This window comes from Cydia strobilella, chromosome Z, assembly GCF_947568885.1.
Source record: "Cydia strobilella chromosome Z, ilCydStro3.1, whole genome shotgun sequence".
Classification (NCBI taxonomy): domain Eukaryota; kingdom Metazoa; phylum Arthropoda; class Insecta; order Lepidoptera; family Tortricidae; genus Cydia; species Cydia strobilella.
This window is the reverse complement of record NC_086068.1, coordinates 54,440,824-54,467,823: the sequence shown is the minus strand read 5'-3', so window position 1 is coordinate 54,467,823 and position 27,000 is coordinate 54,440,824. Positions and strand designations below refer to the sequence as shown.

The 27,000-nt window shown below is 37.8% G+C and overlaps 1 protein-coding gene across 5 annotated transcripts in view; it reads left to right on the top strand.

Moving 5' to 3' along the window:
- LOC134755153 (GTPase-activating Rap/Ran-GAP domain-like protein 3) overlaps positions 1-27,000 on the top strand; it is a 125,813-nt gene that overhangs the window by 91,705 nt on the left and 7,108 nt on the right. For all 5 annotated transcript variants that reach the window (XM_063691648.1, XM_063691649.1, XM_063691647.1 and 2 more), the window contains 7 exons: positions 9,900-10,034; positions 10,204-10,467; positions 11,671-11,774; positions 14,910-15,023; positions 16,016-16,118; positions 17,657-17,746; positions 24,931-25,052. In XM_063691648.1, coding sequence (XP_063547718.1) covers positions 9,900-10,034; positions 10,204-10,467; positions 11,671-11,774; positions 14,910-15,023; positions 16,016-16,118; positions 17,657-17,746; positions 24,931-25,052 — 932 coding nt within the window. The remainder of the gene's footprint in view (positions 1-9,899; positions 10,035-10,203; positions 10,468-11,670; positions 11,775-14,909; positions 15,024-16,015; positions 16,119-17,656; positions 17,747-24,930; positions 25,053-27,000) is intronic.

The following is a 27,000-nucleotide window of genomic DNA, read 5'->3' as shown; positions in this document are numbered from 1 at the left end:
GCGATTCTATTTATCCAAATAATCTTCTATTGTCTATTATTGTGATACTTGTTACGTATAGGTAAAAAGTTAGCTAAAGCCCCTCTTGCATGTAGTTGTGTACAGTTTACAAAAACGCGTTACATATATTACTTAGCGTTGACAATTATAGTTGGTGGTAAAACTATAATCCTTTTCTTTGGGTGCTTAGTAATAGTGTAAGACAAAGATAGTATGATTATCTCTGTCTATGTTTGAAATGAGACGGTCCTTTGACAAACTATATTTCTCATTAATCTTTATGAAAAATAAATTATGAGTGAACTATATTAATCAACAAACCCCGTTAGTAATGTTGGATTTGATTGAAAATAAGGGTTGGCAAAACCATTCAGTTTTAATAGATATACCGTAGGGAACACTCATTTCACCAACGAGTGCCCAACTATATAAAATATGTTTTTAAGTTGATAAAAATAAAAATCGTTCGCCTAGTTTTTTTTTTTACTAAAACATTTCAAATCCTAAATGTTGAATTAAAAAAATATCAAACTTCTTAACTAAATAATGAATTTACAAACCACGTCATATTACAAATTTCAAATATGGAACTTCTATCAATACACATTACTCACACAATCAAAAGGGGCATTAGATTTGTTTACCTATAACTGCGTTTATTATATATATATATATATATATATATTTCTTATTATTATTTACAACTGAAAATCAAGGTCTAGATTAAAATAATTCCGGTGGTACCATAATAACTAAACTAGATGCTTTTACTATGTAAATGGTTAAAAACGCTTTCCCCAGTGCATGTTCGGTAATAATTAATATAATATCATAAATGTATATAGGTACGTGTTATACTAAAACATTAAATTAAATAAATCGAAAGTCAGGACTTTCTAAACGGAATGAAACATATTCTTATTAACTTAACTCGACCCACTGGTCCATATCAAACTGCAACTAAAGTTGTAAACTACTCCGAACTGATGCCATTCTCGTACTTGGCCGAGTTTTAAATAGAACATCGGCCATTGACCTACATGGAGTAGACAGTAAACATGCTCAACGGTAAGGGTTGTTCCATAGTCTTTTAACAATTTTACGGACACCAAAAAAAACGAATTAATCTGTAGCTGAAACGAACAAAATGATACAATTCAGCAGAGAAATGACGATTGCAAATTTTGGCTCTATCGTTTATCGATATTGAATTGAAGCTATCTGTCACCTTCCTGAAAAGTGTAGTTATAAATGATAAATCCGCGATCATAATAATGGGCTAGCTGTAACGCTTTCACCGCGTAGCTCGTAGGCGTGCTACAAAAATCACGTTAGTAGAGGGCGTAGAGCATACACGATTTTGCGTAGCAATTCGACGCAGCGGTCGGGTCAAGCGTGGCACAAAAATCACGTTATATTTCCCGTCGTTTGACGTGCTTAATTTTGCACAATAACGTTCTATTAATGTGCAAATAGACAGAAATAAACCTGTTACAGATTTACGTGACCCTATAAACGCTTTGAACTGGTAAAATTTCCGTGGATGCCGTTGATTGCCCCGATCGCCTACAACAAAATAGTATTGAAGCGTACTCGTGCAATTAACTATTAGTCTATCACAGCTGTGTCATGGCCGTAATTTCATAAAAAGTTTATTTTTTGACAGTGCATTAGTAAAACTTGAGAAGATAGACGATATCGCTTATAAATGCCCAAGTAGGTACTCGTGTTACATGTCTTTCTTTAGTAACGAAAGATGTAAGGCAGAGACATAAGTAAGAATAAGACCAACTGAGTTGCCATCCTTATATTATTTCATTAGTACAGTGTTTACATGTTAGACCACAAGTACGAAGTCGCAGCTGTGTGCAGAGATAACCGCTTCGCAGTCAACTATGTGGCTACAAACTTTACCTCAAACATAGTCTTTAACTATTAAATTTAACATTTTTAAAAACCCCTACCCTATATCCAAAAAAATCCATTTTATGCCAAAAAGAGTGTAGTAGTTAACGCTATAAAGTTAAGCGTATTGGAGAAAGTGTAGAAAGTGTATGTTTTTTCTCCTAAATACCTTACTTTACTTTACATATCATAGGTGGTTAAATAATGAATCATAGGTTACCATTACCATTCTGCCTTTACCAGTTACTTAAGTAGTTCTTATGTTATTATTATTCGTATGTATAACCCGAGGATTTTTCAGGGAAATAGTACCTATTATGTTATAGCTAATTGAGGCTTGTAACGCGTTTTTGAACATCACCAACAACCATGTAGCTGATTGCCTAACCAGTTAGTTCAGCTGTTCATAAAACAGAATATATATTCGATTCCAGGCTTCAAATGGGTATTTTAAGCTGTTCTAGATTCCACTCGGTAAACTAACTAACGGCAGAGGAAGTTGTTGAAAGCGCCTTTTGTTCCGCTTTTATTTATAAATTCAGACATAAAACATAATATTGGTCAATCGACAAATATACATTGTAAGTCCGCTGACCCGATTTAGGTCCATCTGCTATATTAACCGGCCAGATGTCCATGTGTATACAGTGACAGGATTTGAAGCAATCAAATTCTGAATTAGGTCACCACACCACGAGCCCCTGCCTATCCAGGTCAATCTGCCATATTGAGGACTCGCTTCCTTGCTGTCACTTCCGCGCCGACTGAGTTACTAAGGCGATGATTCCTTATACACAGAACTGGGAATTGTCAAATGTATTTAAAGAGTTATATTATATAATTTATATAGGACAGTCAAATGATAGCAGTTTAATTTTTTTTTAGGGGTACATATTTATGTAAAAAGGCGTTTTTACTTAACTGTGTACTATTAACGGCCGGTTGGCAATCATCACATCTGACGGTCAATGTCAAACCCCTATATAAGTAGGGCAGTTTCAGGTAATGTGGACACGCTGGACAAAAGCACAATTTTTTTTTTCAGGTAATACTTGTTAGGTCCATAGCTTTAAGTTTTTGATAGGAAACAACTCCTCCGTCGGCCATCTTTAATTATATATCTCGAGTTCTAAATAACGTAGAATCACTAACTTATTGTCTAAATAAACATATTTGGGGTCAAGGAATTCATCTAGATATTTTTTTAGAGTTGAGTTCCCAAAGGATATCAAACAGAACCCTGTTCCTAAGCTTCCGCTGTCCATCCGGCTGTCTGCGTATCAGCAATAGCTAGACTGTTCAAATTTACACAGAAGTTGTTTTTCTATTGTTGCTTTAACATACATTCATAAAAATAAAAATAAATTAAAAATTTAACAGTGCTCTCATGCATGACACGTAATTTTATGTCATTTTTTTCCCGCCCATAACAATCGGTATATCTCTAGAACCGTAATATGTAGACACTTGAAATTTCCGCAGATTATGTATAATAACAAGTAATAAAAATATAATAACGTTAATAATTGGTTTTTTCAACATAACTTAAACCAAATACATAAATAAACACCAATGTTGTATTTTCAAGTAACCTTACCTGACCCCAAATATGTATATTTAGACACCAAGTTTGTGATTCTAAGTGACTTAGAACTCAAGATATTAATAATTAACTATAATTCAAAATGGCCGCCATATAATTAAATATGGCCGACGGAGGAGTTGGTTCCTATCAAAAACTTAAAGCTATGGACCTAACAAGTGCCTGAAAAAAAATTGGTGCTTTTGTCCAGCGTGTCCACATTTACGACAATTTATTCGAGCACTCTGCCCCACTATATATTTATACTAGATTAGATTCTATGTACTTCTAAATTATTATCAAAAAAAAATTACATCACTTAAAAACTAGTTTCTGCTCGCGACTTCGTCACTGTGGAATGATGATGATGATTGATTAAAACTACCCTATGTCGATGTCGTTTTCCAAGCCCCAAACTATCTCCATACCAAATTTCTAACTCGGTTCAGCGGCTTAAGGGTCCCCGGCAAGTTCGGTTCTCCATACAAACGTAGTTACGCTCTCATTCTAAAACGAGTTGCTAGTTTGCTCTGAAACTGTTCTTACAATATGATAAAACTAGTTTATATAGCTTCAGATACCGTAGTTTAAAAAATACAGCGAATTTAAGTTTTTCATACAAAACTTGTTTTTACTCTATTTAGTTTGTTTTATAAACTGGAGCTATATAAACTAATTATAGACCTAGATATACCTCATGTCAATGTATAGGTATGTGCAAAGTTTCATTACATTCCAACACGTAGTTTTAAAATGAGAACGAAACTTCGTTTGTATGGGAAGGTGAAATTCGGCCGAGCTTGCCGGGGACTCTTAAGCGTTAAGAGGTAACAGACAGACAAGCAGTTGCTTTTGCGTGGCTTTCCATCAGAGAAAGGTCCTTATGCTCCGTGTACATTAGGACGTTCTGCAAATGGAGCATAAGCACCCGCACCATAACTATTTATTAATCTGTGCCCGCACCACACAGCCAACAGATGATTGTTAATAGGTATCAATTAGCCTCTATTGCTACAAATATTTAGTTTAGAAATGAACCACACAATTGAAAACGTTACGTAGTACAGTCAGCATCCTAAGTAATGTAGCCGATCAGACTACAAGTCAAAAGTATGTACCTTTCTCTGTTCCGGCAAATTATACAATGTCATACATAAGCATTTAAATTTAAATCACTTACCATTTTATGAAAGTAAAAAAATTATAACAGACTGGCTTAAATGTAAGAGTTATTATGATACAGAAAACTTAATTCACAATGTTTTAGGAACCTAAACACATACACACACATTACACACACACACACACACACACACACACACACACACACACACACACACACACACACACACACACACACACACACACACACACACACACACACACACATTACACACACACACACACACACACATTACACACACAGAGACACACACGCACACTCATATGGACTGCAAGTCCATCTTCTCATTAGGTTAAATTAAACTATAAGTAATTACTTTTGTTATACTCAAAGCTGATGTGTTCATTTTTTTTTCTTTAAGTTTATATTTTTATTTTAAAACCATTTATTACCAATTTTAAGGAAGAGCTGTGCCTCTTACCACAGGTATCCAACACTTACCTGTATAAGTAATTCTTAAACTGAATAAACAATTTTTCACTTTCATTTTCATTTTCTGATAGCTTTAATAAAATATATAAGTAAGTAAATTTAAGAGTAGGGGATTCCCCGTCAACCCCGAAATACGCGAATTTCACTTAACACGATTTTAAATGGAACGAATCCCTCGCGTAAAGCGGGGTATTACTGTACCCGTATGTAGAACAATTAGACTGTGACAGATACTAAAGGACGCGAACTATAGAGATATAATATCTCTAGTATCTGTCACAGTCTAATTGTTCTAAGATATATCTTTATTTATAAGATATATAATTCCCGTATGGCAGAGATGGGCGTTGTTTCATTCGGTACTGTTGATGCTGCCTGTACTTAATTTTGTGTTTTATGATAGTATGGCTCGTGACAGTTTTAATTGAATTGTTTTAATTATTTCGGCTTAATATCAAATTATGCATGTCACGGACATGCCTCGGTATTTAGGTCATATGATAATAAGCCTATAGTGCATAGTAATTGCATTACATGTTACTATGTTAAATGGTATTCTGTATTTATGTGTACGCAAAGACAATATATAGGATAGAGGGGTACTGTCATAGTAAATTTTGTAGTCACAGTAAATTTACTGCCATCTATCGACACACGATTAAAACTAAAAATTGAAATATATTTTATATACAATAAATGTTTTTTTTTATTTGTATTTATTTATTATTCTTTAACTGATATGTATTAGAATTGTTAAATAACAAACGAAATCGTCAACGCCATCTATCCATTAAATATCAGAAATGAATTTAGCATCCCTGAGTTATACTTGGTTATACGAAAATGATACCAAACTTGACCACATAGCTAAACTTCCTTTTTTACAAATTTCGGGGGGCAAAATTTTGCATAAAAATTCGATTGGCTCCCCTTCCTAAATTAATCTGTGAGTCAAAGGAGCAACAGAGCAAAAGGTAATTCCATCATCATCATTTACAGTAAATCGCACTTTTTTGCCGTATGCACCACGGACTATTGGGGGCATTTTTTTATTATTTCAAATATCACCATAAGTTTAAAATTAGTGAAAGTGGCCAAATTAGCGTTTGAGTCCGCACGGCCTGATTAGATCGGACAATTTAATCAGATTGGTAAAAAAATTGTCCTCGTCTGGACAGGCCTTAAAACCACAATCGAAATATAGTTTGTCAAAGGACTGTCTCATTTCAAACGTAGACAGAGAGAATCATGCTATGTATCTTTACACTAGTACTAGCACCCAAAAGAAAAGGATAAGTATAGTTTTTTTGGTCTTATTTACTGACAATTTGGTTTGACCAAATATAACTGCGCATCCCAACATGCTTCATTTCATTTTCCCGTCTACGGATAACTTACGCAAGCTTGTATGACCCCTTAGTTTTAATTAAAGCAATCCGAACTTTAACTCAATTGCGCAATGTTTCTTTTGCAGTGGCGCCGTTAAGTAAAGTCCGAGCTTGCCAAAGTTATGCCTAATGACGGAACCGCGGGATTTCGGCTTTTGAAGAGTCTGGGAGGCTGCGCGGTGGGGCTAGCCGGTCGAGCGTGGGTAAATAGGCGTGCGAATATCAGCCCATGCGAAATGTTTATACACTTAAACCAAAATAAGTCTGCAACGATTTTGATAGCACACGCAGTGCAAGAGTTATTTTAAACGTCAAACTTTTATGAAATGATGACGTATAAATAACACTGTGCTATCAAAATCGTTGCGTATGTTTCGTGGTCTAACTCTACTTATTGCATAACTGTCGGCAGGATGCAAGAATGGAGAAATAGAATTACGAATGTGACTGACTGACTATAATATTGTTTTTTTTTTTATATTCTCAGTTAGTTAACTAGTTATTTGTTTTACAAGGGGGCAAAGTTGTTGTTTAACCGCTCGTGCTAATATTGATAACCGATCAGGCGAACGATTCCAAAATTGAACCACAAACCTAGCGAGTGGTTCAAAAAGTGGAATCTTGAGCTTTGCAAGGGTGTGAAGGCATGAGGGAGCGAAACACAAAAAATGTCACCACACCAACGCGAGGAAAACACTAACTGTAAAACATCAAACTAAATCGAACTAAATCAAATTCCTGCGACCTGGGGCCAGTTTCTCAAAAGCTTGTAACTTATAATACAAATGGAAGTCCCTTTCTAACAAAAGCTGTCAAAAAGTGACATCCGCTTGTATTACAAGTTACATACAAGCTTTTGAGAAACTGGCCCGTTTGCCTCTGCGAGTTTTAAACCTGCACTTAAAACCCATCCATAACGTTAAAATGTCCGTTCTGACGTTAGCAAATATGCCGCTAGTGTGTACGTTGATTTGTGTGTACTGGGCGAGCGAGACGGCAATATAATAAGGTATGCGCAAACGATAGGAAATGGCGGTTCTATGTACGAAATTCTTCGCGTTTACTTTAGGCCCAAGATACACTTGTAAGTTTTACTTACGTAAGTAGGGACACAGCTATACTACAGAATGAGAGATAAATATCGTTATCTCATTCTAACAAATAGCTTTGTCCCTATTTACGTAAGTTAAACTTACAAGGGCATGGTGCTTGCATGATATACGCTGACTAGGCGCACATTGCGCAATCTACCACGAAAATTGAAAACCGAAACTTCGTTATTTGTCTCTCTATCAATCGAATATACAAGTGGTAGAGAGGCAGATAACAAATGCGATTTTCGATTTCCCCTTCTGTAAGCCTTCTGAAGCAAAAATACGTGAGCACTCGCGCCGCAGCGCTAGATCTTGGCGCACTTATATGGCTGGAAAAGATTTCTCAAAGGGATGAGTTCGCCTTTGTACATTCTTACTAGTTGTATGTTATTTTTAATGTCTTTTTGAACAATAAAGAGTTTACTACTACTACTTATTATCTTTTATGTGATCGAGTGCAGGTTTTGTTTTGAAGCATTCGTAACTAAAAACGTATAATGTAACAAGACTAGCGAAAACAAATATTTCGTATAGAATTAAGAACTGGTGTCTGCTATAGTTATTGGCCACTACATTAGTAATTGGCCACTCTTAACAATTATGCTTCAATTGACTTCTTTCTTTCTGGTGTGTTAGGAGTGGCCAGTTACTATGTACTGGCCAATAACTATAAAAGACACCCTAGGTACAAAGTGACCCGTTTTCATTTCTCTTGAATGAGTGTAAAAACTCTGGAAAAACTATGTACCTATAAATAAATAACTTAGAGGTATTGACTTGTGAAAACTGAGAAACCTAAAGTTTTTTTTTTTTCACCTATTTAAATCAATAATTAAACATTCAAATTTTCTCGAAATAACCTATAGAGCCACGATTTAGTAGTGATTTTACAAATATACTGAGCAGGATGTAGCAATATAGTCCAGGGGAAAGATATATAAATAATTAATAATTTTAGTGTTCTAGAAATAAAAAAATCGGCCAAGTGCGAGTCGGACTCGCACACGAAGGGTTCCGTACCACTACGCAAAAAACGGCAAAATAATCACGTTTGTTGTATGGGAGCCCCACTTAAATATTTATTTTATTCTGTTTTTAGTATTTGTTGTTATAGCGGCAACAGAAATACATCATCTGAAAATTTCAACTATTACGGTTCATGAGATACAGCCTGGTGACAGACAGATGGACAGTAGAGTCATAGTAATAGGGTCCCGTTTTTACCCTTTGGGTCCGTACCCAAAGGGTAAAAACCCTAACAACTTACAAATATTTAAATCTCTCTATTGCTTTGTACCTATCTATTGAAAACAAATATATCTACTGTTAGGTACTGTGAATATTTATCTTGTACAGTAAAACTACGTGCTTTGCCGACGATATTAACGCTTAATCTGTTATATGAACGTTTTGATTAGATATCCAACCCGAGAACGTGGCTACTGTCCAAACCGATTAAAAGCTTTTACTAGCAGAAATGTTCACGAGATTCTAAACCTTATATTAATGATGATAAGTTTCATTGGAGCATTGTGGGAGTTAATTTTGCATAACTGAGGGCGCTCAAATACGCGAATGTACCGAATCAGCATAATTTTAATCGAATTCCCGGCTCATATTATCAACCTAATATTAGTAACAGTTAATTCGTTTTTACCCCAACCAAAACGAGTAGCAACAACTCAATGCAAACTTTTTTAATAGGGGATATTACTGCAACTGCTGCCACCAGAGTGCAGAACTAGCCCGTTTAGTAAACCGTAGAGTAACTTATACATACTGTGCCTTTAACAGTTTATGAAGTTTTCAGAGATAATAAAATATGACATTGATGCACCAAGGCGGTTTGTTTACAGAGAACGTACCGGGAAACGCGAATCCGAAATTTCGCTACCTGCCTCTTTATCGCTCGAATATGCAAGAATGACAGAGATGTTAGATACCGAAATTTCGATGTTCTTGTTTTGTGATAGACCCTCAGATTGTGGTAGTGGCGCCCCCTGCGTTTCGCGTAATACCTATTCCCTATTAGGGAATATTACGCGAAACTCTGCACAATCTGAGGGTCTATCGTGAAACAATAAAATTTCTTTATCTAACATCTCTGTCACTCTTACATATTCGAGCGATAAAGCCTTTAGATTTAAAGCATTTTTAATACCAGCTAACGGGCTTAAGGCTAAAACATAACACCCTGCAGAAATTAGGATCCAGCAGCCTTAACTTTCGGGAAAGGGAGTCAACTTTTTGTTTTCTGTGTATACTCTAATCTAACTTGTGTATTAGTCACATGTCGGATTGTTGTTTTGCGGCAGGGAGCGGCCGCCGTGCGCCGTGGGAGGGCCGCGTGTGGCGCTCGACCCCGCTGCCCGGCGCGCCTGTCTGCGCCGAGCAGATCTCGGAGGGCAAGCTGCTGCTGTCCACCAACAACAACACATACATACTCGAAGGTAGAGTTGTCCAACAAGGTATAACAGTTTCCGCTTTGTCGCTGAGGAGTTGAGAAAACATGTAGTGAAATACAACAGAATATTATTAGTAAAAACTATTTAAATCAGTAACTCCTGCTTCAAAATTTACTCGATTCATAGAATTTAAAAAAATGCCTCTATTACACAGACAGTGGCACGACCCGCGTAATCCTTCGATGGGAGGGCAGCGTGCGCGCCGTGCGCCTGACGGAGCGCGCCGGCCTGTTCCGCGTCGGCGCGCGCGCCAACGGCGTCAGCTCCGCGTCCAGCAACGCTAGCAGCGCCGGCGTCTACGCCGTCCCGCTCGCCCAGCTGTACGCCGGCGCCTGGGCCATGCGGCCGCTGCAGGATTGCAAGCAGGCGCGCCTCTCGCGCACCAAGACCGCGCACTTCTTCGACCTGGTGGAGCACAGTGAGTCACATGATTGTACCTTGAGCAGCGCGGATGTAGTACGCCGGCGCCTGGGCCATGCAGCCGCTGCAGGACTGCAAGCAGGTCCGTCTCTCGCGCACCAAGACCGCGCATTTCTTCGACCTGGTGGAGCACAGTGAGTCACATGATTGTACCTTGAGCAGCGCGGATGTAATACGCCGGCGCCTGGGCCATGCAGCCGCTGCAGGACTACAAGCAGGTCCGTCTCTCGCGCACCAAGACCGCGCACTTCTTCGACCTGATGGAACACCTTGAGACACATGAGTTGTACCTTGAGCAGCTCGGATGTAGGCCGCCGTGCCGCTGGCCTGGCTCTACGCCCACGCGTGCTGTATGAGACTGCTGTATGAGACTGCTGCTGGACTCCAAGCTGGCGCGCCTCTCACGACCAGACCTACCTGGTGGTCTACCTGGTGGAGCACAGCGAGTCACCTAAGACAGGTATCTCATTATATTATCTTTGGTCTCCGGTTCCCTCTGTACAACTTCACGTTCTATAGCAATGTATGTCTTCCTATAAGTATATGTATAATACGCAACAAAATAGAGTGCACAGCTCTAGTCAGAGAAGTGGTTAGGCTGTACGCGCGGTGCCGTCTGCGCTCAGCGCCTCTCCTGGCATGCCCGCCCGCGCGCACCGCTCTGCTCCCGCTCCCGACCGCGCTCTTTGTGCTCAACATCCGCAGTGTGATCTGTTTCACTATACGTGGTAGTGGTAGCACCTATTTATTAATTCAAAAAAGTAAGAAAGTAATCGAAACATTCTAATGTGTTACGATGTCTTTGTTTGTCATAAATAATTGTAATGTTAATATACATATAATAATATTTGTAACTATTTATCTATCTATCAAAAATAAATAAATAATAAATGAATTTAACGTCATATACGTTGCGTACGAGGCCTTGTTTTGTTATCTTTGACGTTTTCACAGTTGCATCTTCAGCTCAGCAGCCACTGCTAGAATCATTTGGTAGTAGCTCGCTCGACGTAGTCTAATCCTTGGATTTAGAGGAGGCACTAGTTTTCAACGAAGTTAATATAAGCATTTTTTTCTGTGACGGATATATTTGGCCAGGCTACAAGCTTAACATGTTCGCCTCCGACGGACTACCGAACTACCTACCTGTTAGTTAAGTGTTAAATAATACAGGTACACAGAGAAAACTTGTTTCATGCAGGGGGCAGGATCACCCTCGTCGTGTCGGTTAGCAGGCGGGTGCTGATCATGGCGGAGGAAGAACGGCTCGACAACGACAAAGGCTTCGATTACGTGCATATCAAGGTACCTACTCGTATCTTAAGCTCTGCAAAAAACAAACCAGAGCCTCCGTAGAAGATTAAGAGGGTGCTAATGCAAAATTAGAGCTTTTTAGAGTTTAAATAATACAAAAGGTAATCACGGTCTATATCCCGGTCAATATAAGTATAATGCAAAATTGTAGTATTTATATTGAATGTTACCCATTTTGATCAAAGGCAAATGCCCCGAAAAAAATTACACTGTAAATAGACAACATTTGCATCCAAATACAAAAGGCTAACTCGATAGAAAAAAATCACAATTCATATTTAAATTTCATTAATATAAATTATTTATTATTAATTATTTATTTATTTATTATTTTATTTAGTATTTTTTTTATTCAGTTGTATATTGTTACCCTGCATACCATAGCAGTATAATGAATTATAGTATAAAATAAGTGATCTTGCCGAGGGATCCTGGAGGGATCTGACCAGCAAAATGTTTAAGAGAAGTATATATTTTCAGATTATGTGAGATAAAAGGTAAAACCCGGCATTGGGCATTTCTTACGTCGCGGCTCTCCATCTTTTGTCCCATTCTATTTTTTGTATTTACACCCTTATATTTCTAAGGTACATTCACACAGTTCGCAGGGGAGAAAGTCAATACAAAAATAAGTAGGCCTATCTCTTTTTAATAATGAGTACTTAATAATAACTGTTTACATCTAATCGTAAGAAACGAAGAAACTCGCAGTTTACATTTATTGCATATTCCTCTTGCAACTTCCAAATGAATCCGATGAAATTTGCCTGCCTTTGCCAAATTGCCAGACTTACTAAACTTTCCATAAAAGTAAAGGCTGGAAGTATCTAATTGGCAAATCGTATGAGTTATGTCGTTTTGCCTTCATCTGTGAAATTTTGGACGCTGTAAGCGTCCCGATGTCGTGCACAATAGTTATTTGTTATACAAGGGTGCAAAGTTGTATTTTACCCGCGAGTGTGAAATTGAAACACGAGTAAGCGAAAGGAATCTATAGTTGAACCACGAGCGAAGCGAGTGGTTCTAAAATAGAATCCTGAGCGTAGCGAGTGTTTTAACACATGAGAAGAAAAATACATTTGCACCCGTGTGTAACACAAAACTTTTCCCCTCACTATAGCGAGGAAAGTGCAACATCCACAGGCGTTAGATCATCTTCATCAACTGGAATCACTCATTTTTTTACGATATTATAACAAAAAAATCGAAATTCTGTACTTTTACGTAAGAAGTTTTAAAGTAAAAATTTTGTTGTCAATGTTGACATTTCTGACTATGAAATGTCAATGATACGTTTTGAAATGACTTAACTTGTGCGTTCAGAATTATATTTAACGTAATTATTAAAAAACAAACGTTTATTATGGAATTTTAAGGTTTATGACTTAAAATCATTAAATAAAGTTAAATCTGGTATTTTTTATTAGAATCTCAAACCATTTATTTAATGATAATTAATATCGAACGAACCATTATTATGAGCGTTTTACGTTTTGTTATCTGTCAAGCTACTTAAACACGCTCTATCCAAGGTCAAATTACTTTCCCCACTATCGGATAAAATGCGTTTTTCCCCGCTTGTTTTAAAGGATAAAAGACGACTTTCCGAGCTAGTGAGGGGAAAAATCTTTTCTCTAATTGGACTTAGTGAGTCATTAACTGAGAAGTATCACGCAATACGGTGCGCAATTGTCCTCGCTAACTACGTCTATTTCTTCAGACTAGCCTAATCAAGTGTAGGACTCGCTTCGGCCCAATTTATGTAAGGTTTATTTTAAAATGTCAATGTACTATTTTATCGCCCGACATTGACAAAAACTGAAGGTCATGAATTCAACCGAAACGAGCTAGGTACGTTTTGCGCTTATTTTTCACGCCCCTGTAACTAGGTCGTTCGAGTGCTGCAGGACAATTACATAAATTCGGATGCGGAGTCGTTTTTCTTCGATGACCTCCGATTACTGAACTGAATAGAGGTAGGATTTCCGTCAGTCACGTACATATCAGTATTTTCAAAGTACCTATAATGTGTGTACCTAAATAGCGTTAATAAAAAAATATACATAATGTAATAAAGATTGATCGATAAAAAATCTAAAGTACCTACCTAAATAAACTTGGTACTTGTACCATTTTCAGATGCATACAAGGCAGGTACATGTTATGTAAATATTATACAACTAGATGCTCAAGGATTGTCCCAATTCCTATAATATCCTTAAGTTGATAATAATGTCCTTTATTCACTGTCTTATATAGAAGTTCCGTACATAGCTACATGTTATTTTCTTAGGGCAGTTAAGTACAAAAGCTAAAGTTCCTCGAGTGAAGTGCCATTGTGAACTCTATCGTATTTTCACCAGATACTCGTATAGTTAGTTCGTTAAGACGTTAACAAAAGCACTGTAGTCGAATAGTTTTCTAATCAAAGGTGTTGATTCAACCAACCCGAGTTTATTCCAAGATTAGTAGGTACTGTCAACAAAATTGTGTAACTATCTATCATGAGTCTAACTATAAAACCTATAACTAAACCTAATCCTTAATAATCATGTAGTTAGGTATATAAAAAAACCGGCCAAGTGCGAGTCGGACTCGCGCACGAAGGGTTCCGTACCATTACGGAAAAAAACAGCAAAAAAATCACGTTTGTTGTATGGGAGCCCCATTTAAATATTTATATTATTCTGTTTTTAGTATTTGTTGTTATAGCGGCAACAGAAATACATCATCAGTGAACATTTTAACTGTCTAGCTATCACGGTTCATGAGATACAGCCTGGTGACAGACAGACAGACGGACAGACGGACAGCGGAGTCTTAGGTCCATTTTTACCCTTTGGGTACGGAACCCTTAAGGGATTATAACTAATATCTTGTCCAATCAGGTACTCATTTAGAAGTACAGTCAGCAGCTGCAGAGAGAGGTTACCCCCGCCTACATAGAAATTAGTTTGCAGGGGGGGGGTCACCTCTCTGCTGCTGACTGTACATAATACCGTTCTATTTTTACACAAGGCTAGGGAGATAAGTTTTAGCAAAGATAGTTTGCAACGGCTACCGGCTAAATCCAAAAATGAACCCTATGTTGAGGTGGTAATGTTGAAATTCGTTTGTTGTTGCCAGGACGTCATGCTGGGCGAGGTGCCGTCGCTGATTAAGTATTTGAACTACGACTCTGGCGTAATTGTGGCAGGGTACAAACATCACTGGGAGGTCGTTGACTGCGGCAGTGGGCAGGTGAGTTTACCTCTATGTATTTCTAGATTAACAATATTATATGGATATTAATTTACCTGTTTTAGAGCATTTAATCCACCTCTTGGTTGATGAGTGGAGCTCATGTAGCTAAAATAACTTTACTATTACCTATTAAGGCTTATCTCATCGCTGTACGCACTGTTGCCACGAATTTTGTTTAGATTCTCCGTTATTACATATAAATACATTTTGTCAAGGTTAATGTTTTTGACGTATTCCCTTCAGAATCTTCTTAAGCGGGTTTTACTGTAGTTGTGGCGTATTTTGCAGCGGCGTAAAATACCGTCGACTATAAGTAATAAAACTTATAAATTTGGTGACCACATTGACCAATAGATGGCTCTTCGTGTATATTAAATGGCGCTATCGTTGTGTCGACGTAGTTTGTATAAGAAGTATTTTCAATAAAGATTACTTTGCATTAATTAGTTACAATAAATAATAAGGTATTTAGTTTTTGGCGTGTCCTTATAAATTCCAGTAAGAACACGATAACGTCGATAACCATAATTTTATCTTTTATAAAGTAAATTTATTTTCATCAGACTTGCTCGAAAAAGGTCTTATTTTATGCAGGCGTACTAAAGGACAAAGGCCTATATTGTTCCCGCGGGAGTTTAGTTATGGATTGTGAATCACATACGAGTCACTTTCTGAATAGCGAACTATTTAAATTAGCCATTACTACAAACTACGTCGACACAACGATAGCACCATCAATCGGTGAATGTTACCACGCCAGTTTCATATTATAGTTGCCTCTTGATTTACTGGTCCGTGAGTACTAACCGTTTAACTGAGGCGGTTGGTAAGAAGATAAAAGCTTGGCTGTTAACTAGTTTTAGTCCCAAAACTTTCAGGTACTTTCTACTAGAAAATCACCGTTCAAGTCTTTACCAACCTCCTGAGATAAGTGGTAGATAGGTTTTGGTGCGTAAAATAAAAGAATGTTAATATGATTAATGTTGTAGTGCGTGAAACGAGCCGACAACGCCGAGCAACGCCGCGGCACCCTCGTGAACGCGCTGCGCATAGGCGACGAGAGGGACCGACAGATCGTGCTCTGCTACAACCGTTAGTATTACCATAGAGTATAGCTACAGCACTATTACGCATCGGCCATGAAACACACGCTCCGAGCGTGAACTCTCAACACTCTCGACGCTGACGCCGACCACCCTGACCACCATACTTTGTTCACAAGTTCGCTAGGAGCGAGCGTCCCGTGGCTCTCGGGGAAAATGCGTGCGAGAAACGAACTTACAACGCCGAGTAGCGCTGCGCATAGGCGACGGACGAGACCGACCATACCATAGACTATAGTTACAGCACTGGGTGCGCAGACAAGATGCCAACCGTTCACGCTCCGTAGCGTAGCGTATTTCTCTCTCTATCACTCCTCCATATAAGTGCGACAGGGACAGTGGCGTTTCGTTCGCTACGGAACGTTAACGATTAGCATCTTGTCTACGCACCCGTAGGAAAAAGCCGCGAATCACAGTAGTAACGTAGGTATCTATCGGCCACGAAAGGCACGCTCCGAGCTCAGAGAAAATGCCACGCACGCGACATGCTGTGTGCGAGAATTGTATGTGATATTAGATCTCCATAGCAGCTGCCAATGGTTACCTATACCTACTTAGCAGCGCTGCGGCACGCTCGTGAATCACCAAGTATTCAAACTGATTAAAGACTCAATTTCTCTTTGACAAGTATCATGTGATCATGTGCCATATTATTTGCAAGGCAAAGCGAACGAATGAGAATAAATTATTTGTGTAAACATTCTTCTATTAGTAATATATTATGATTAGAGTGATATAGGTACCTACCCATCTGTTACTTTATCCACTTTAAGCGTATACTGTAAGTACGAGTCACGTCAATCAGTAGTATACATATGTATATGGTCATTGGTATTTTATCCAATACCTTTAAACAAGAAATTCTTGTATATATACACATAAACATAAATATATATATTTCGGGGATCTCGGAAACGGCTCTAAGGATTTCGATGAATGCTATATGGAGGTTTTCGGCAGCGAAAAATGGATCTAGCTAGGTCTTATCTCTGGGAAAACACGCATTTTTGAGTTTTTATATGTTTTTCGAGCAAAGCTTGGTCTCCCAGATATTACACATACATATATAGTAGAAGTGGGTACATACTGATTCGTACAGTACTTACTATAAAAACAGTCACAGACAGTTGCAATGACCTTCTCATATACTGTTCTGTAGTTCGGTACTGTATTGGAACGAGTTAGATTATTATCAGAAAATATTTTAATTTGTTTTTATACCTTCTCATATACTTTCATTTTGTAGTCATTAAAATATTGACCTCGTGTTTTCATGAAAACATGAACCTATATTTTTATGTTATGCGAAACATAAAACATGTACTACAAAAAATAGCTACATTTGCTACGACGTGTAACTCTGCTTGTTGTACGACTAGCTAGCGTTTCTACACTCTCTACTTGTCTGTAATGTCACACACATATCGCACACATCGTACCACATATCGTACCGTTGAACTCCCTAATCTCCCCATGTGGGTTGGTGATAGAAAAAGGAAATCTTAATAATTAGTAAACGTTCCACAGATACTTGCCACTTCGAGAGGCTGACCAACCGCGGGCTGGAGAGCGAGGCCGAATACGACTTCCACTGGACTTCCGTGCCGCTGGCAGTCGGTAAGGACCATGACGACCGGTTTCACCCAGTGGGTAGTGACCCTGCTAGTGAAGCTGGGTTCGAATCCCGGTAAGGGCATTTATTTGTGTGACGAACACAAATATTTGTTTCTGAGTCATGCGTGTTTTTTATGTATATAAGTATGTATTTATCTATATAAGATATGTATATCATCGCCTAGCAGCCATAGTACAAGCTTTGCTTAGTTTGGGGCTAGATTGATCTGTGTAAGATATTTATTTATATACACAATACAGAATTTAACTTTCTTTTAACATGAAAATCTCTCATAAACCCATGCATTTATGCAAAACAAAAACTGTCTGAGCGTAGTTAGCGAGAACGACCACAATAATACGAATACTTGGCTCGGTAAAGTGGTTCTCGTAGCAAAGAGTAAATTTATACTGCAGTATGAAATAGATTTTAGTAGCTTTTACAAAATATGGTATATTTAAAAAAAAAAACATTTTTAATACAGTTGCTCAAAAAGTGCTAATTAACGTAGCTGGTTAGCGTTCGCAAAGTTGTTTTTTGCGAACTAGTGCTTTTTACTTTTCCAACTTTTTTAGTTTATTTCTGACCGTAATCCATACGTCCAGCCCAAAGAGTTTGGATGTCCAAAAACTATATATTTTTTATTTCGCCATTACACGTTTATTACGTCTATAAATATTATTATACAATATAAATTAAATATTTATTTTGTTATTATATAAATAATACGATATTTCACTGATACATTTTTTTAATTATTGGCTGAATGAAACTATCATTGCCACGCTGGCAGTCGTTAACAGAAAAAAATAAAATTTAAGGAGTAGGACTCGCGCATGAAGGGTTCCCTACCATTACGTAAAAAACACCAAAAAATCACGTTTTCACCTCAGCAGCTCGAACAAGCCTACTTTCCTCACTCCAGGGAGTGAAACAATGTAGCTTTTTAATTTAGTGAAGGCCATGAACTTCATACTACGGTACGGTACGGTACCGTCCGGTCTCGTCTCGTATCGTATCGTATCTTATCGTATCGTACATATTATAATACTTTTTTTTCTGTTTATTCTGTGTAATTCGAAATACATGTTAACCTTTAATATGTTCTCACTACTGAGGTGAAAAATTATGTGTGCAACACGAGAGCAAAGTTATTTTACATCTCGTGTTTTTGAGTCCCTCGCTACGCTCAAGATTCTACCTTAGAATCTTTCGCTTTCTCGGGACTCAAAATAAACACTCGCAAGAAAAACCAACTTTCCTCTCTTGTTGCACAAATAACTATTTCCCCTCACTAGCTCGGAAAGTTGTCGTTTATCCTTCAATACAAGCGGGGAAAAACGCGTTTTATCCACTAGTGGGGAAAGTAATTTGACCTTGGATGGAGCGTGTTTAAGTAGCTTCACAGATAACAAAACGTAAAACGCTCATGATAATGGTTCGTTCGATATTAATTATCATTAAATAAATGGTTTGAGAATCTAATAAAAAAATACCAAATTTAGCTTTATTTAATGATTTTAAGTCATAAACCTTAAAATTCCATAAGAAACGTTTGTTTTTTTATAATGATGTTAAATATAATTCTGAACGCACAAGTTGAGTCGATGCAATTTCAAAACGCATCGTTGACAGTTCATACATCAGAAATGTCAACATTGTCAACAAATTTTTTACTTAAAACCTTTTCTCACCGACTCGCGTAAAAATACACAACTTGCAGAGTTTTCTGTTATAATATCGTAAAGAAATGAGTGATTCCAGTGATGAAGATGATCTAACGCCTGTGGATGTTGCACTTTCCTCGCTATAGAGAGGTGAAAAGTTTTGTGTTACACACGGGCGCAAATGTATTTTACTTCTCGTGTGTTGAAACACTCGCTACGCTCAGGATTCTATATTAAAACCACTCGCTTCACTCGTGGTTCACCTATAGAATCCTTTCGCTTGCTCGTGTTTCAATTCCACACTCGCGAGTAAAATACAACTTTGCACCCTTGTATAACAAATAACTAAAGTTGTTTTAACGCACTTACTGACCTCATCTATAAAATTAATTTCGGTAGCCGAAGAGCGCCAGCTTAAAAAAAATCAATGACAGTGCAGCCGCTCTGGTTACGTTTTTCCAGTTTTAGTGAAAATCTCGTTAAAACTACAAAATTGGGGCTTGCTACCTCGGTTCGACCTTTCGGCCGCCGTGTCGTTTGTTTCGACGTGTCGTGTCCTAATTTAGTTGACGTTATATAAAACGGATACGTCAAAGTCAAACCTGCCTTTGACGAATAGGATGGTTTTGCTTTTATGGTCTATTTTGACTTGCGTCAGTCTCGCATTCCCACAATTGTAACAACGTGACGGCCATTATGGCAGACGATGAAAAAGTGCGACCAATCGACCATCTTAGGCCCGCTGGACGTAGACACGATTAAGTAACTTGAGTTTCAATAGGTAGCAGTTTTTAGAAACTGTTAAAGTAATTAGGCTAGGACATGGCTCTGAGCTTAAGTTTAGGTACTTTAGGTTGATTTAAGTCCATGGCACATTTTATCGACACGAAACAACTACCTTAATTTTCACTGAGCGATATCTTTCTAAATAGGTTAGGGATATACCGACTAGTCGAGAAAGCCGACTATCCGGCCACATTTGCAGTCGGCGATAAGTCGGCGACTAGTCGGTCAAAATGGCCATTTTATTTAGTTTCTATTAGGTACTATTTAATAGAATGCCTGTAAACACATATCACATATGCATTATGCAATTTCGCGTTCTCGTTGCATATCCAATCTGTGTGCTTTGCCACTAAGCGCCTTATTGAAAATCGACACAGTTACTGAGAAATGCACATAGGTATAATTATCAATGTAGCTACTTCATATATGTACATACTTCACAAGATGTAGCGTGTACTTATAGCATTTCATCCAACTTAATAAATAGTAAATACGAGTAAGCATAGCTACTACATACTTATATGTTTATTTCATATTATTGTACCTTTAAACGAGCAATTCTTGTATATATGTATATTTTGTATATATGTGTTTCGGGGATCTCGGAAACGGCTCTAACGATTTCGAAGAAATTTGCTATGTGGGGGTTCGGAGACGAAAAATCGATCTCTTATCTTTGGGAGAACGCGCATTTTTGATATTTAGATTTTTTCCGAGCAAAGCTCGGTCTCCCAGATATTATAGGTACTAACACGAGTTAGGTACTATAAATAAATACCCATAGCAATACAATAACTTCCCTCGATTCGATCGAGATCACGTCTTGTCCTGATGGTTATACTCTTAACTATGGGGCCAATGGGGCAGTGTATACACTGCCCGTATAATTTTAAATATAAAAAAATCTAATTTCTGTCGTCTAAGATAAACATCTATACTTTTGTTTTAATTTAATTACCTAACATTAAATTTTCACTGTTTAACACGTTTCTGAAATGTAAAAAATGTAGTAAAAAGTAATGGATGCTTTCACAGGATGTTTTTCTTTGTCTTTCAATTTTTCATTTATGAGATGTTATATTTTCAGAACTGCTCGCTGAGAACTTTTATTAATTACAAAAAGTTTAAAACAAGGCACTTTGTAACTGGCATTAATAAGATAACTTTTTACTTTCGTTTTCGACTTGGGCACTACTTAACTTTAAGTAGTTTTTGTTTATTTTATTTAATAACAAATTCATTTCTCAACAATGATGTCATTAGTACTTAATCATAATCATTTATTTGCACATAAAAAGGGTTTTACATAGATATTATAAAAGTTACATGGTCTAGCCTTTTTTTTTGGTTTGGCCTTAAAGCCACGGACGAATATAGTTATTTGTTATACAAGGGTGCAAATATTAAATCACATTTAGAAACGGGTCTATCGCGAATTTATTTTGTTACCTTTATTTACCGACGTTTCGACACAGGTTTCACTGGTCGTGGTCGCGGCTAACAGGGTGCAAAGTTGTATTTTACCCGCGAGTGTAGAATTGAAACACGAGCAAGCGAAAGGATTCTATAGGTGAACCACGAGCGAAGCGAGTGGTTCTAAAATAGAATCCTGAGCGTAGCGAGTGTTTCAACACACGAGAAGTAAAATACATTTGCGCCCGTGTGTAACACAAAACTTTTCACCTCACTATAGCGAGGAAAGTGCAACATCCACAGGCGTTAGATCATCTTCATCACTGGAATCACTCATTTCTTTACGATATTATAACAGAAAACTCTGGACGTTGTGGAAAAATTTGTTGACAATGTTGACATTTCTGATGTATGAAATGTCAACGATGCGTTTTGAAATTGCATCGACTCAACTTGTGCGTTCAGAATTATATTTAACATCATTATAAAAAAAACGTTTCTTATGGAATTTTAAGGTTTATGACTTAAAATCATTAAATAAAGCTAAATTTGGTATTTTTTATTATATTCTCAAACCATTTATTTAATGATAATTAATATCGAACGAACCATTATCATGAGCGTTTTACGTTTTTAACCGACTTCAATTTCATAGAAGGAGGAGGTTCTGTATTCGGTTGTGGCTATTTTTTTTTTTTTTTTTTATGTATGTTCACCGATTATTCCGAGACCCGTGGTCCGATTTGAGTCATTATTTTTTTTGTTCGAAAGGAGCTACTTCCAAGTTGGTCCCATATTAATCTGGTTCTGATCTAATGATGGGATCCCTGAGGAATTGAGGGAACTCCTCAATTTTTAAAGGCACATGTATGGTGATTTGGGTGTTTTCATAAGCAACTTGAGCATTTTCTCTCGAAAACGACCAATTTGATGAAGTGGACCTGATGATGATGATTGTTTTGAAGGTAGTGATGATGATTTTTTTAATGTAGGATGTTCAGCGATTACTCCGAGACCCGTTGTCCGACTTGAACAATTCTTTTTTTGTTTGAAAGGAACTACCTCCAAGGTGGTTCCACATTAATCTGGTGCTGTTCTGATGATGGGATCCATGAGGAATTGAGGGAACTCCTCAATTTTTAAAGGCACATGTATGGTGATTTGGTCGTTTTCTTAAGCAACTTGATAATTTTTTCTCGAAAACCACCAATTTGATGAAGTGGAGCTGATGATGATGATTGTTTTGATGATAATGATTTCAGCGATTACTCCGGCACCCATGATCCGATTTGAGTTATTCTTTTTCTGTTTGAAAGAAATTACCTATCCAAGGTGTTTTCGTAATATTTTTGGTTTTGATCTGATGATGGAATCCGTGAGGAATTGAGGGAACTCCTTAATTTTTAAAGGCACGTGTATGGTAATTTCGGTGTTTTCTAAAGTAACTCAAGCATTTCCTCACCAAAACCACCAATTTGATGTAGTGCAACTGTAGCCTAACCACGAGTTTGGCACTAAATATTCTTCGTAACTTACTTTGTACACTAATACGCCAGTACGAGCGAGATGCATAAACAGTAAGTTACGCACACGATAGGGAATATATCAATGTCAAACTCGTGGTAAGGCTACTGATAACTTCCCTCGTATGTGTATTATGATTTTTGATGTAGGTAGTGTTGGAAACAACCAAAGAGACTGAGAGGTGAAGGTAGAGGGTATTAGTGTTTGGGGGGTTTGAGGTTGGGGGTTGAGGGGAGGTGAGTTGATGGGTCGGAGACTGAGGGGTTGGGAGTGGGATTGGGGGTTAGGGTTAGGAGTTAAGGGGTCTGGGGTTAGGGGTCGGGGAATGGCGGTTGAAGGGTTGGTGGTTTAGGGTTGAGGGGTTCAGTGATCAGGGGTTGATGTGCTGTGAGGTTGAGTGATCGGGGGGTTTGAGGGATTGGGTCAGTGGCGGGGCGGAGAATGGATTTACTGACAGGAATGATTTCCCAGACGGACTCGAGGAAAATTCTGATTATTTAATAAAGTTTACGAATTTACAGATAAACATGATTATGTTTTTCATTCATGCGTCACGCTCTTAATAATGTCTTAAAACTAAAAATGGAAAAATAAAAACTTTTATAAAAAAAAAGATAAACCGACTTCAAAAAGGATGAAATAAAATATTATCCTTTTTAGGGTTCCGTGTTTAAGTATATGCGTTACCAACTGATATGTTTGAAGTCGGTGCCAAGCCAAGTACTCCAAGTAGTAACAATACCAGTCAAAAATAATCAGCTTTATGTCTATAAATCCCATTACAACTGTACAAATGTTATAAACGTGAAAGCAATTATGTCTGCCTCTTTGCTACCTTTTCATGGCTAAACAACTGAACCGCTTTAGCTGAAATTTTGCATGAAGGTTCCTTGAATTGTTTTATATTTTGAAATGTAGTCCTCTGGATAAGCGACAGAAAATAACTCAGTCCCAATCCCACACTTGCGTGCTATGACTGTTTAAGAATTAGTAAGAAATGCTCTTTAAAAAAATACGACGACAAAACGTATTAGATTTACACTAACGTGCCGACAAGCATGGTACGAACTGCGCCAAGAAGGTTCAACCGTGTGTTCTGTTCTGAGGTGTACAGGAAGTTCGTTTATTGTCGTCGTGTAACGCTGCGTCTTACATAGGCGAACACTCGCGAACGCGAAGCGAAGCGACACGGCACGGCGCGGCCGGCCCAATGCGTTCGCGTTCGCAACGAGATCGCCCACGTAGGACACTTCTATATAGGTATCAAAGGGTTAATTAAGGCACCGTGCCGCGCCGCTTCGCATTCGCGTGTTGTTCGCCTACGTAGTACGCTGCATTAGGTAATCCAACGTACATACTTATATAGCCGCATCTTTATCGAATTGCACCAAAATCCCTGGTTTAAAATTTGGCTTGGCACCGACTTCAAACATATCAGTTGGTAACGCATATACTTAAACACGGAACCCTAAAAAGGATAATATTTTATTTCATCCTTTTTGAAGTCGGTTTATCTTTTTTTTTATAAAAGTTTTTATGTTATCTGTCAAGCTACTTAAACACGCTCCATCCAAGGTCAAATTACTTTCCCCACTAGTGGATAAAACGCGTTTTTCCCCGCTTGTATTGAAGGCTAAACGACAACTTTCCGAGCTAGTGAGGGGAAAAATAAGAAGACAAAATCGCAATCCTCCAATATTCATACATTTTGTTCGGCGCTTAGACCTTTATTTTGAAAATAGAGAACATTATCCTGTTTAGTCTAAAAATGTGATGAAGCGTATTATTTGTTGCAGTGAACGCGTTCCCATACATAATGGCGTTCGCTGAAGACTTATTGGAGATACGTCTGGTGGCAAACGGTTCGCTGGTGCACGCCGCCTGCATCCCCGGCCTCAAGCTGCTGTGTGGACAACGCGTAAGTACTACTTAGATATAAGAACAAAAGTTACATAAGCTACTGTGAGACTGAAGGATACATAAGATAAGATAGTTCTTGTACAACCATGTTACAGAGGTGTTATGTACCACATGTGAGTTTAAACGGTAACCCAATTCGGGCATACAATGGACACTTAAAGACTACATATGTAACTAAAAACCTAAGAAACACATAACTATTATACACATACTCGTACATAGCATGTTTATCTACACATAGTATACAGTATCATGAAGAATATAATTCAAAGAAATCCTTTAGATAATAGAATTCATTAAGTATTAAGGGGGGCCCATCGATTCTCCATACAAACTTTTTTTTTCTCGATCAAAATGTAAATGGCGCCGATTCCAGACCCTAATTCTCTTATCCGTCAAAATATGTATCTATAAAAAACCTAAATTTCTTGTGTTTGACTTTCCTCATGGTCGAAATGAAAAGTAGTGTTTAACTCGTGTAAAAGTAACCATGAGATAGCCATTTCGTTCGAGTGCCAAAATATCTCGGGTGATATGGTTCACTTTCCATCCTTGGTTAACAATCTACTCGTACTATTAAAAAACGAAATAAATCATTAAGTATACATATATATGAATAACAAATCTGATAACTGTCAATGATTACTGGATACAGGCAATATCAGTTGTCTGATAGTCCGGCAGTTCCTCTACCTCTGCGGCCCTGACCACCGGCAGTTTGGACCTTGCCCCGCTGCTGGCGGCACCCTATGTTTTAAAGTGCCTAACTTAAGAAGAAGAATAAATAAAGAAAATAATAATAAATCTTCGTTGAAGATCCACTTAGGCGTCCCTGCACCCTGCATTACTTAGAAAGGTGCCTAGACCTCAGCAATACGTTACAAGCATTTCATTATCGCGAGCAGGAAAATATAGGTTATTTAGGTGGAAAAAAGCAGCTTGTATGTTGTGGCAATGGCAAGTGACTAGCAAAAATCTAGCACTTATGCAACACAGTCACTCGGCGATCAATAGGCGCAGCATTCTAACTTTAAAAGTCTGATATTGATAAGGTACTTACACACCAATAATTCGGTGGTGACAAAACAGTTTTAACCCTTTACCAGGCAAAGGGTGATATGCCACCCACATAGTATGTCGTTTACCATAGTCAGGTTTTTAGCTCCAAATCTCTTACAAAACATTATATCGATCCCTGAAAATATTATTTTATGATCTTCATTCACAACATGCTTCTAAATCCAACAATGTTTCTTTGGCAGTCGTTTGAATTAACTCGACCGGTAATTTTGGTGGTTTATGACGAAAACGGAACACTACTTAATTTCAAAGAAATAAAAGCAGATAGGTCGGTTTTTTTTATATACTGCTAAACATTCATGCATTTTTGTAATATGACTGGAATTAGGATGTGGGATGACACTATCCCACTGCCTTGTTAGAGTTTGACTATGTAGGAAATATTCCGCCCATAGCCCGGTTAGTTGTCTTGTCGTATCATATAATAAAATTCTTATTGTGTTCAACCTATAACTAGGGAATTTGCGTAGTCTTAAAAGTTCCCTTTAACCTTTGCCAATGACCGATATATACGCAACACGTTTATTCATCGCGGCCTGGTAAAGTGTTAAATTACCCGCCCTCCCACAGTATCTACCCTCACATCTAAAAGCAATCTTACAGCACACACTGAAATTCAAAAAAGTTGGTTCTTTTGCCGTGATGGACGAGTAAGGTGCACGGGAGAATGTTATCAAAATGAAATTAACATCAATGTATAAGTTCGAACCAGTCTCCAGGTGCCCGTTGTCAGAAACGTGCCGCACCACGTCATCTGGCTTAATTCGGTACACGCCCGCCGAAAGAAGTTGATAACTCGAGGTATTTTATTGCAGAAATTTGAACTTAAAATAGAATTAAATAAGGTTCAAATTTCTTCAAATGTT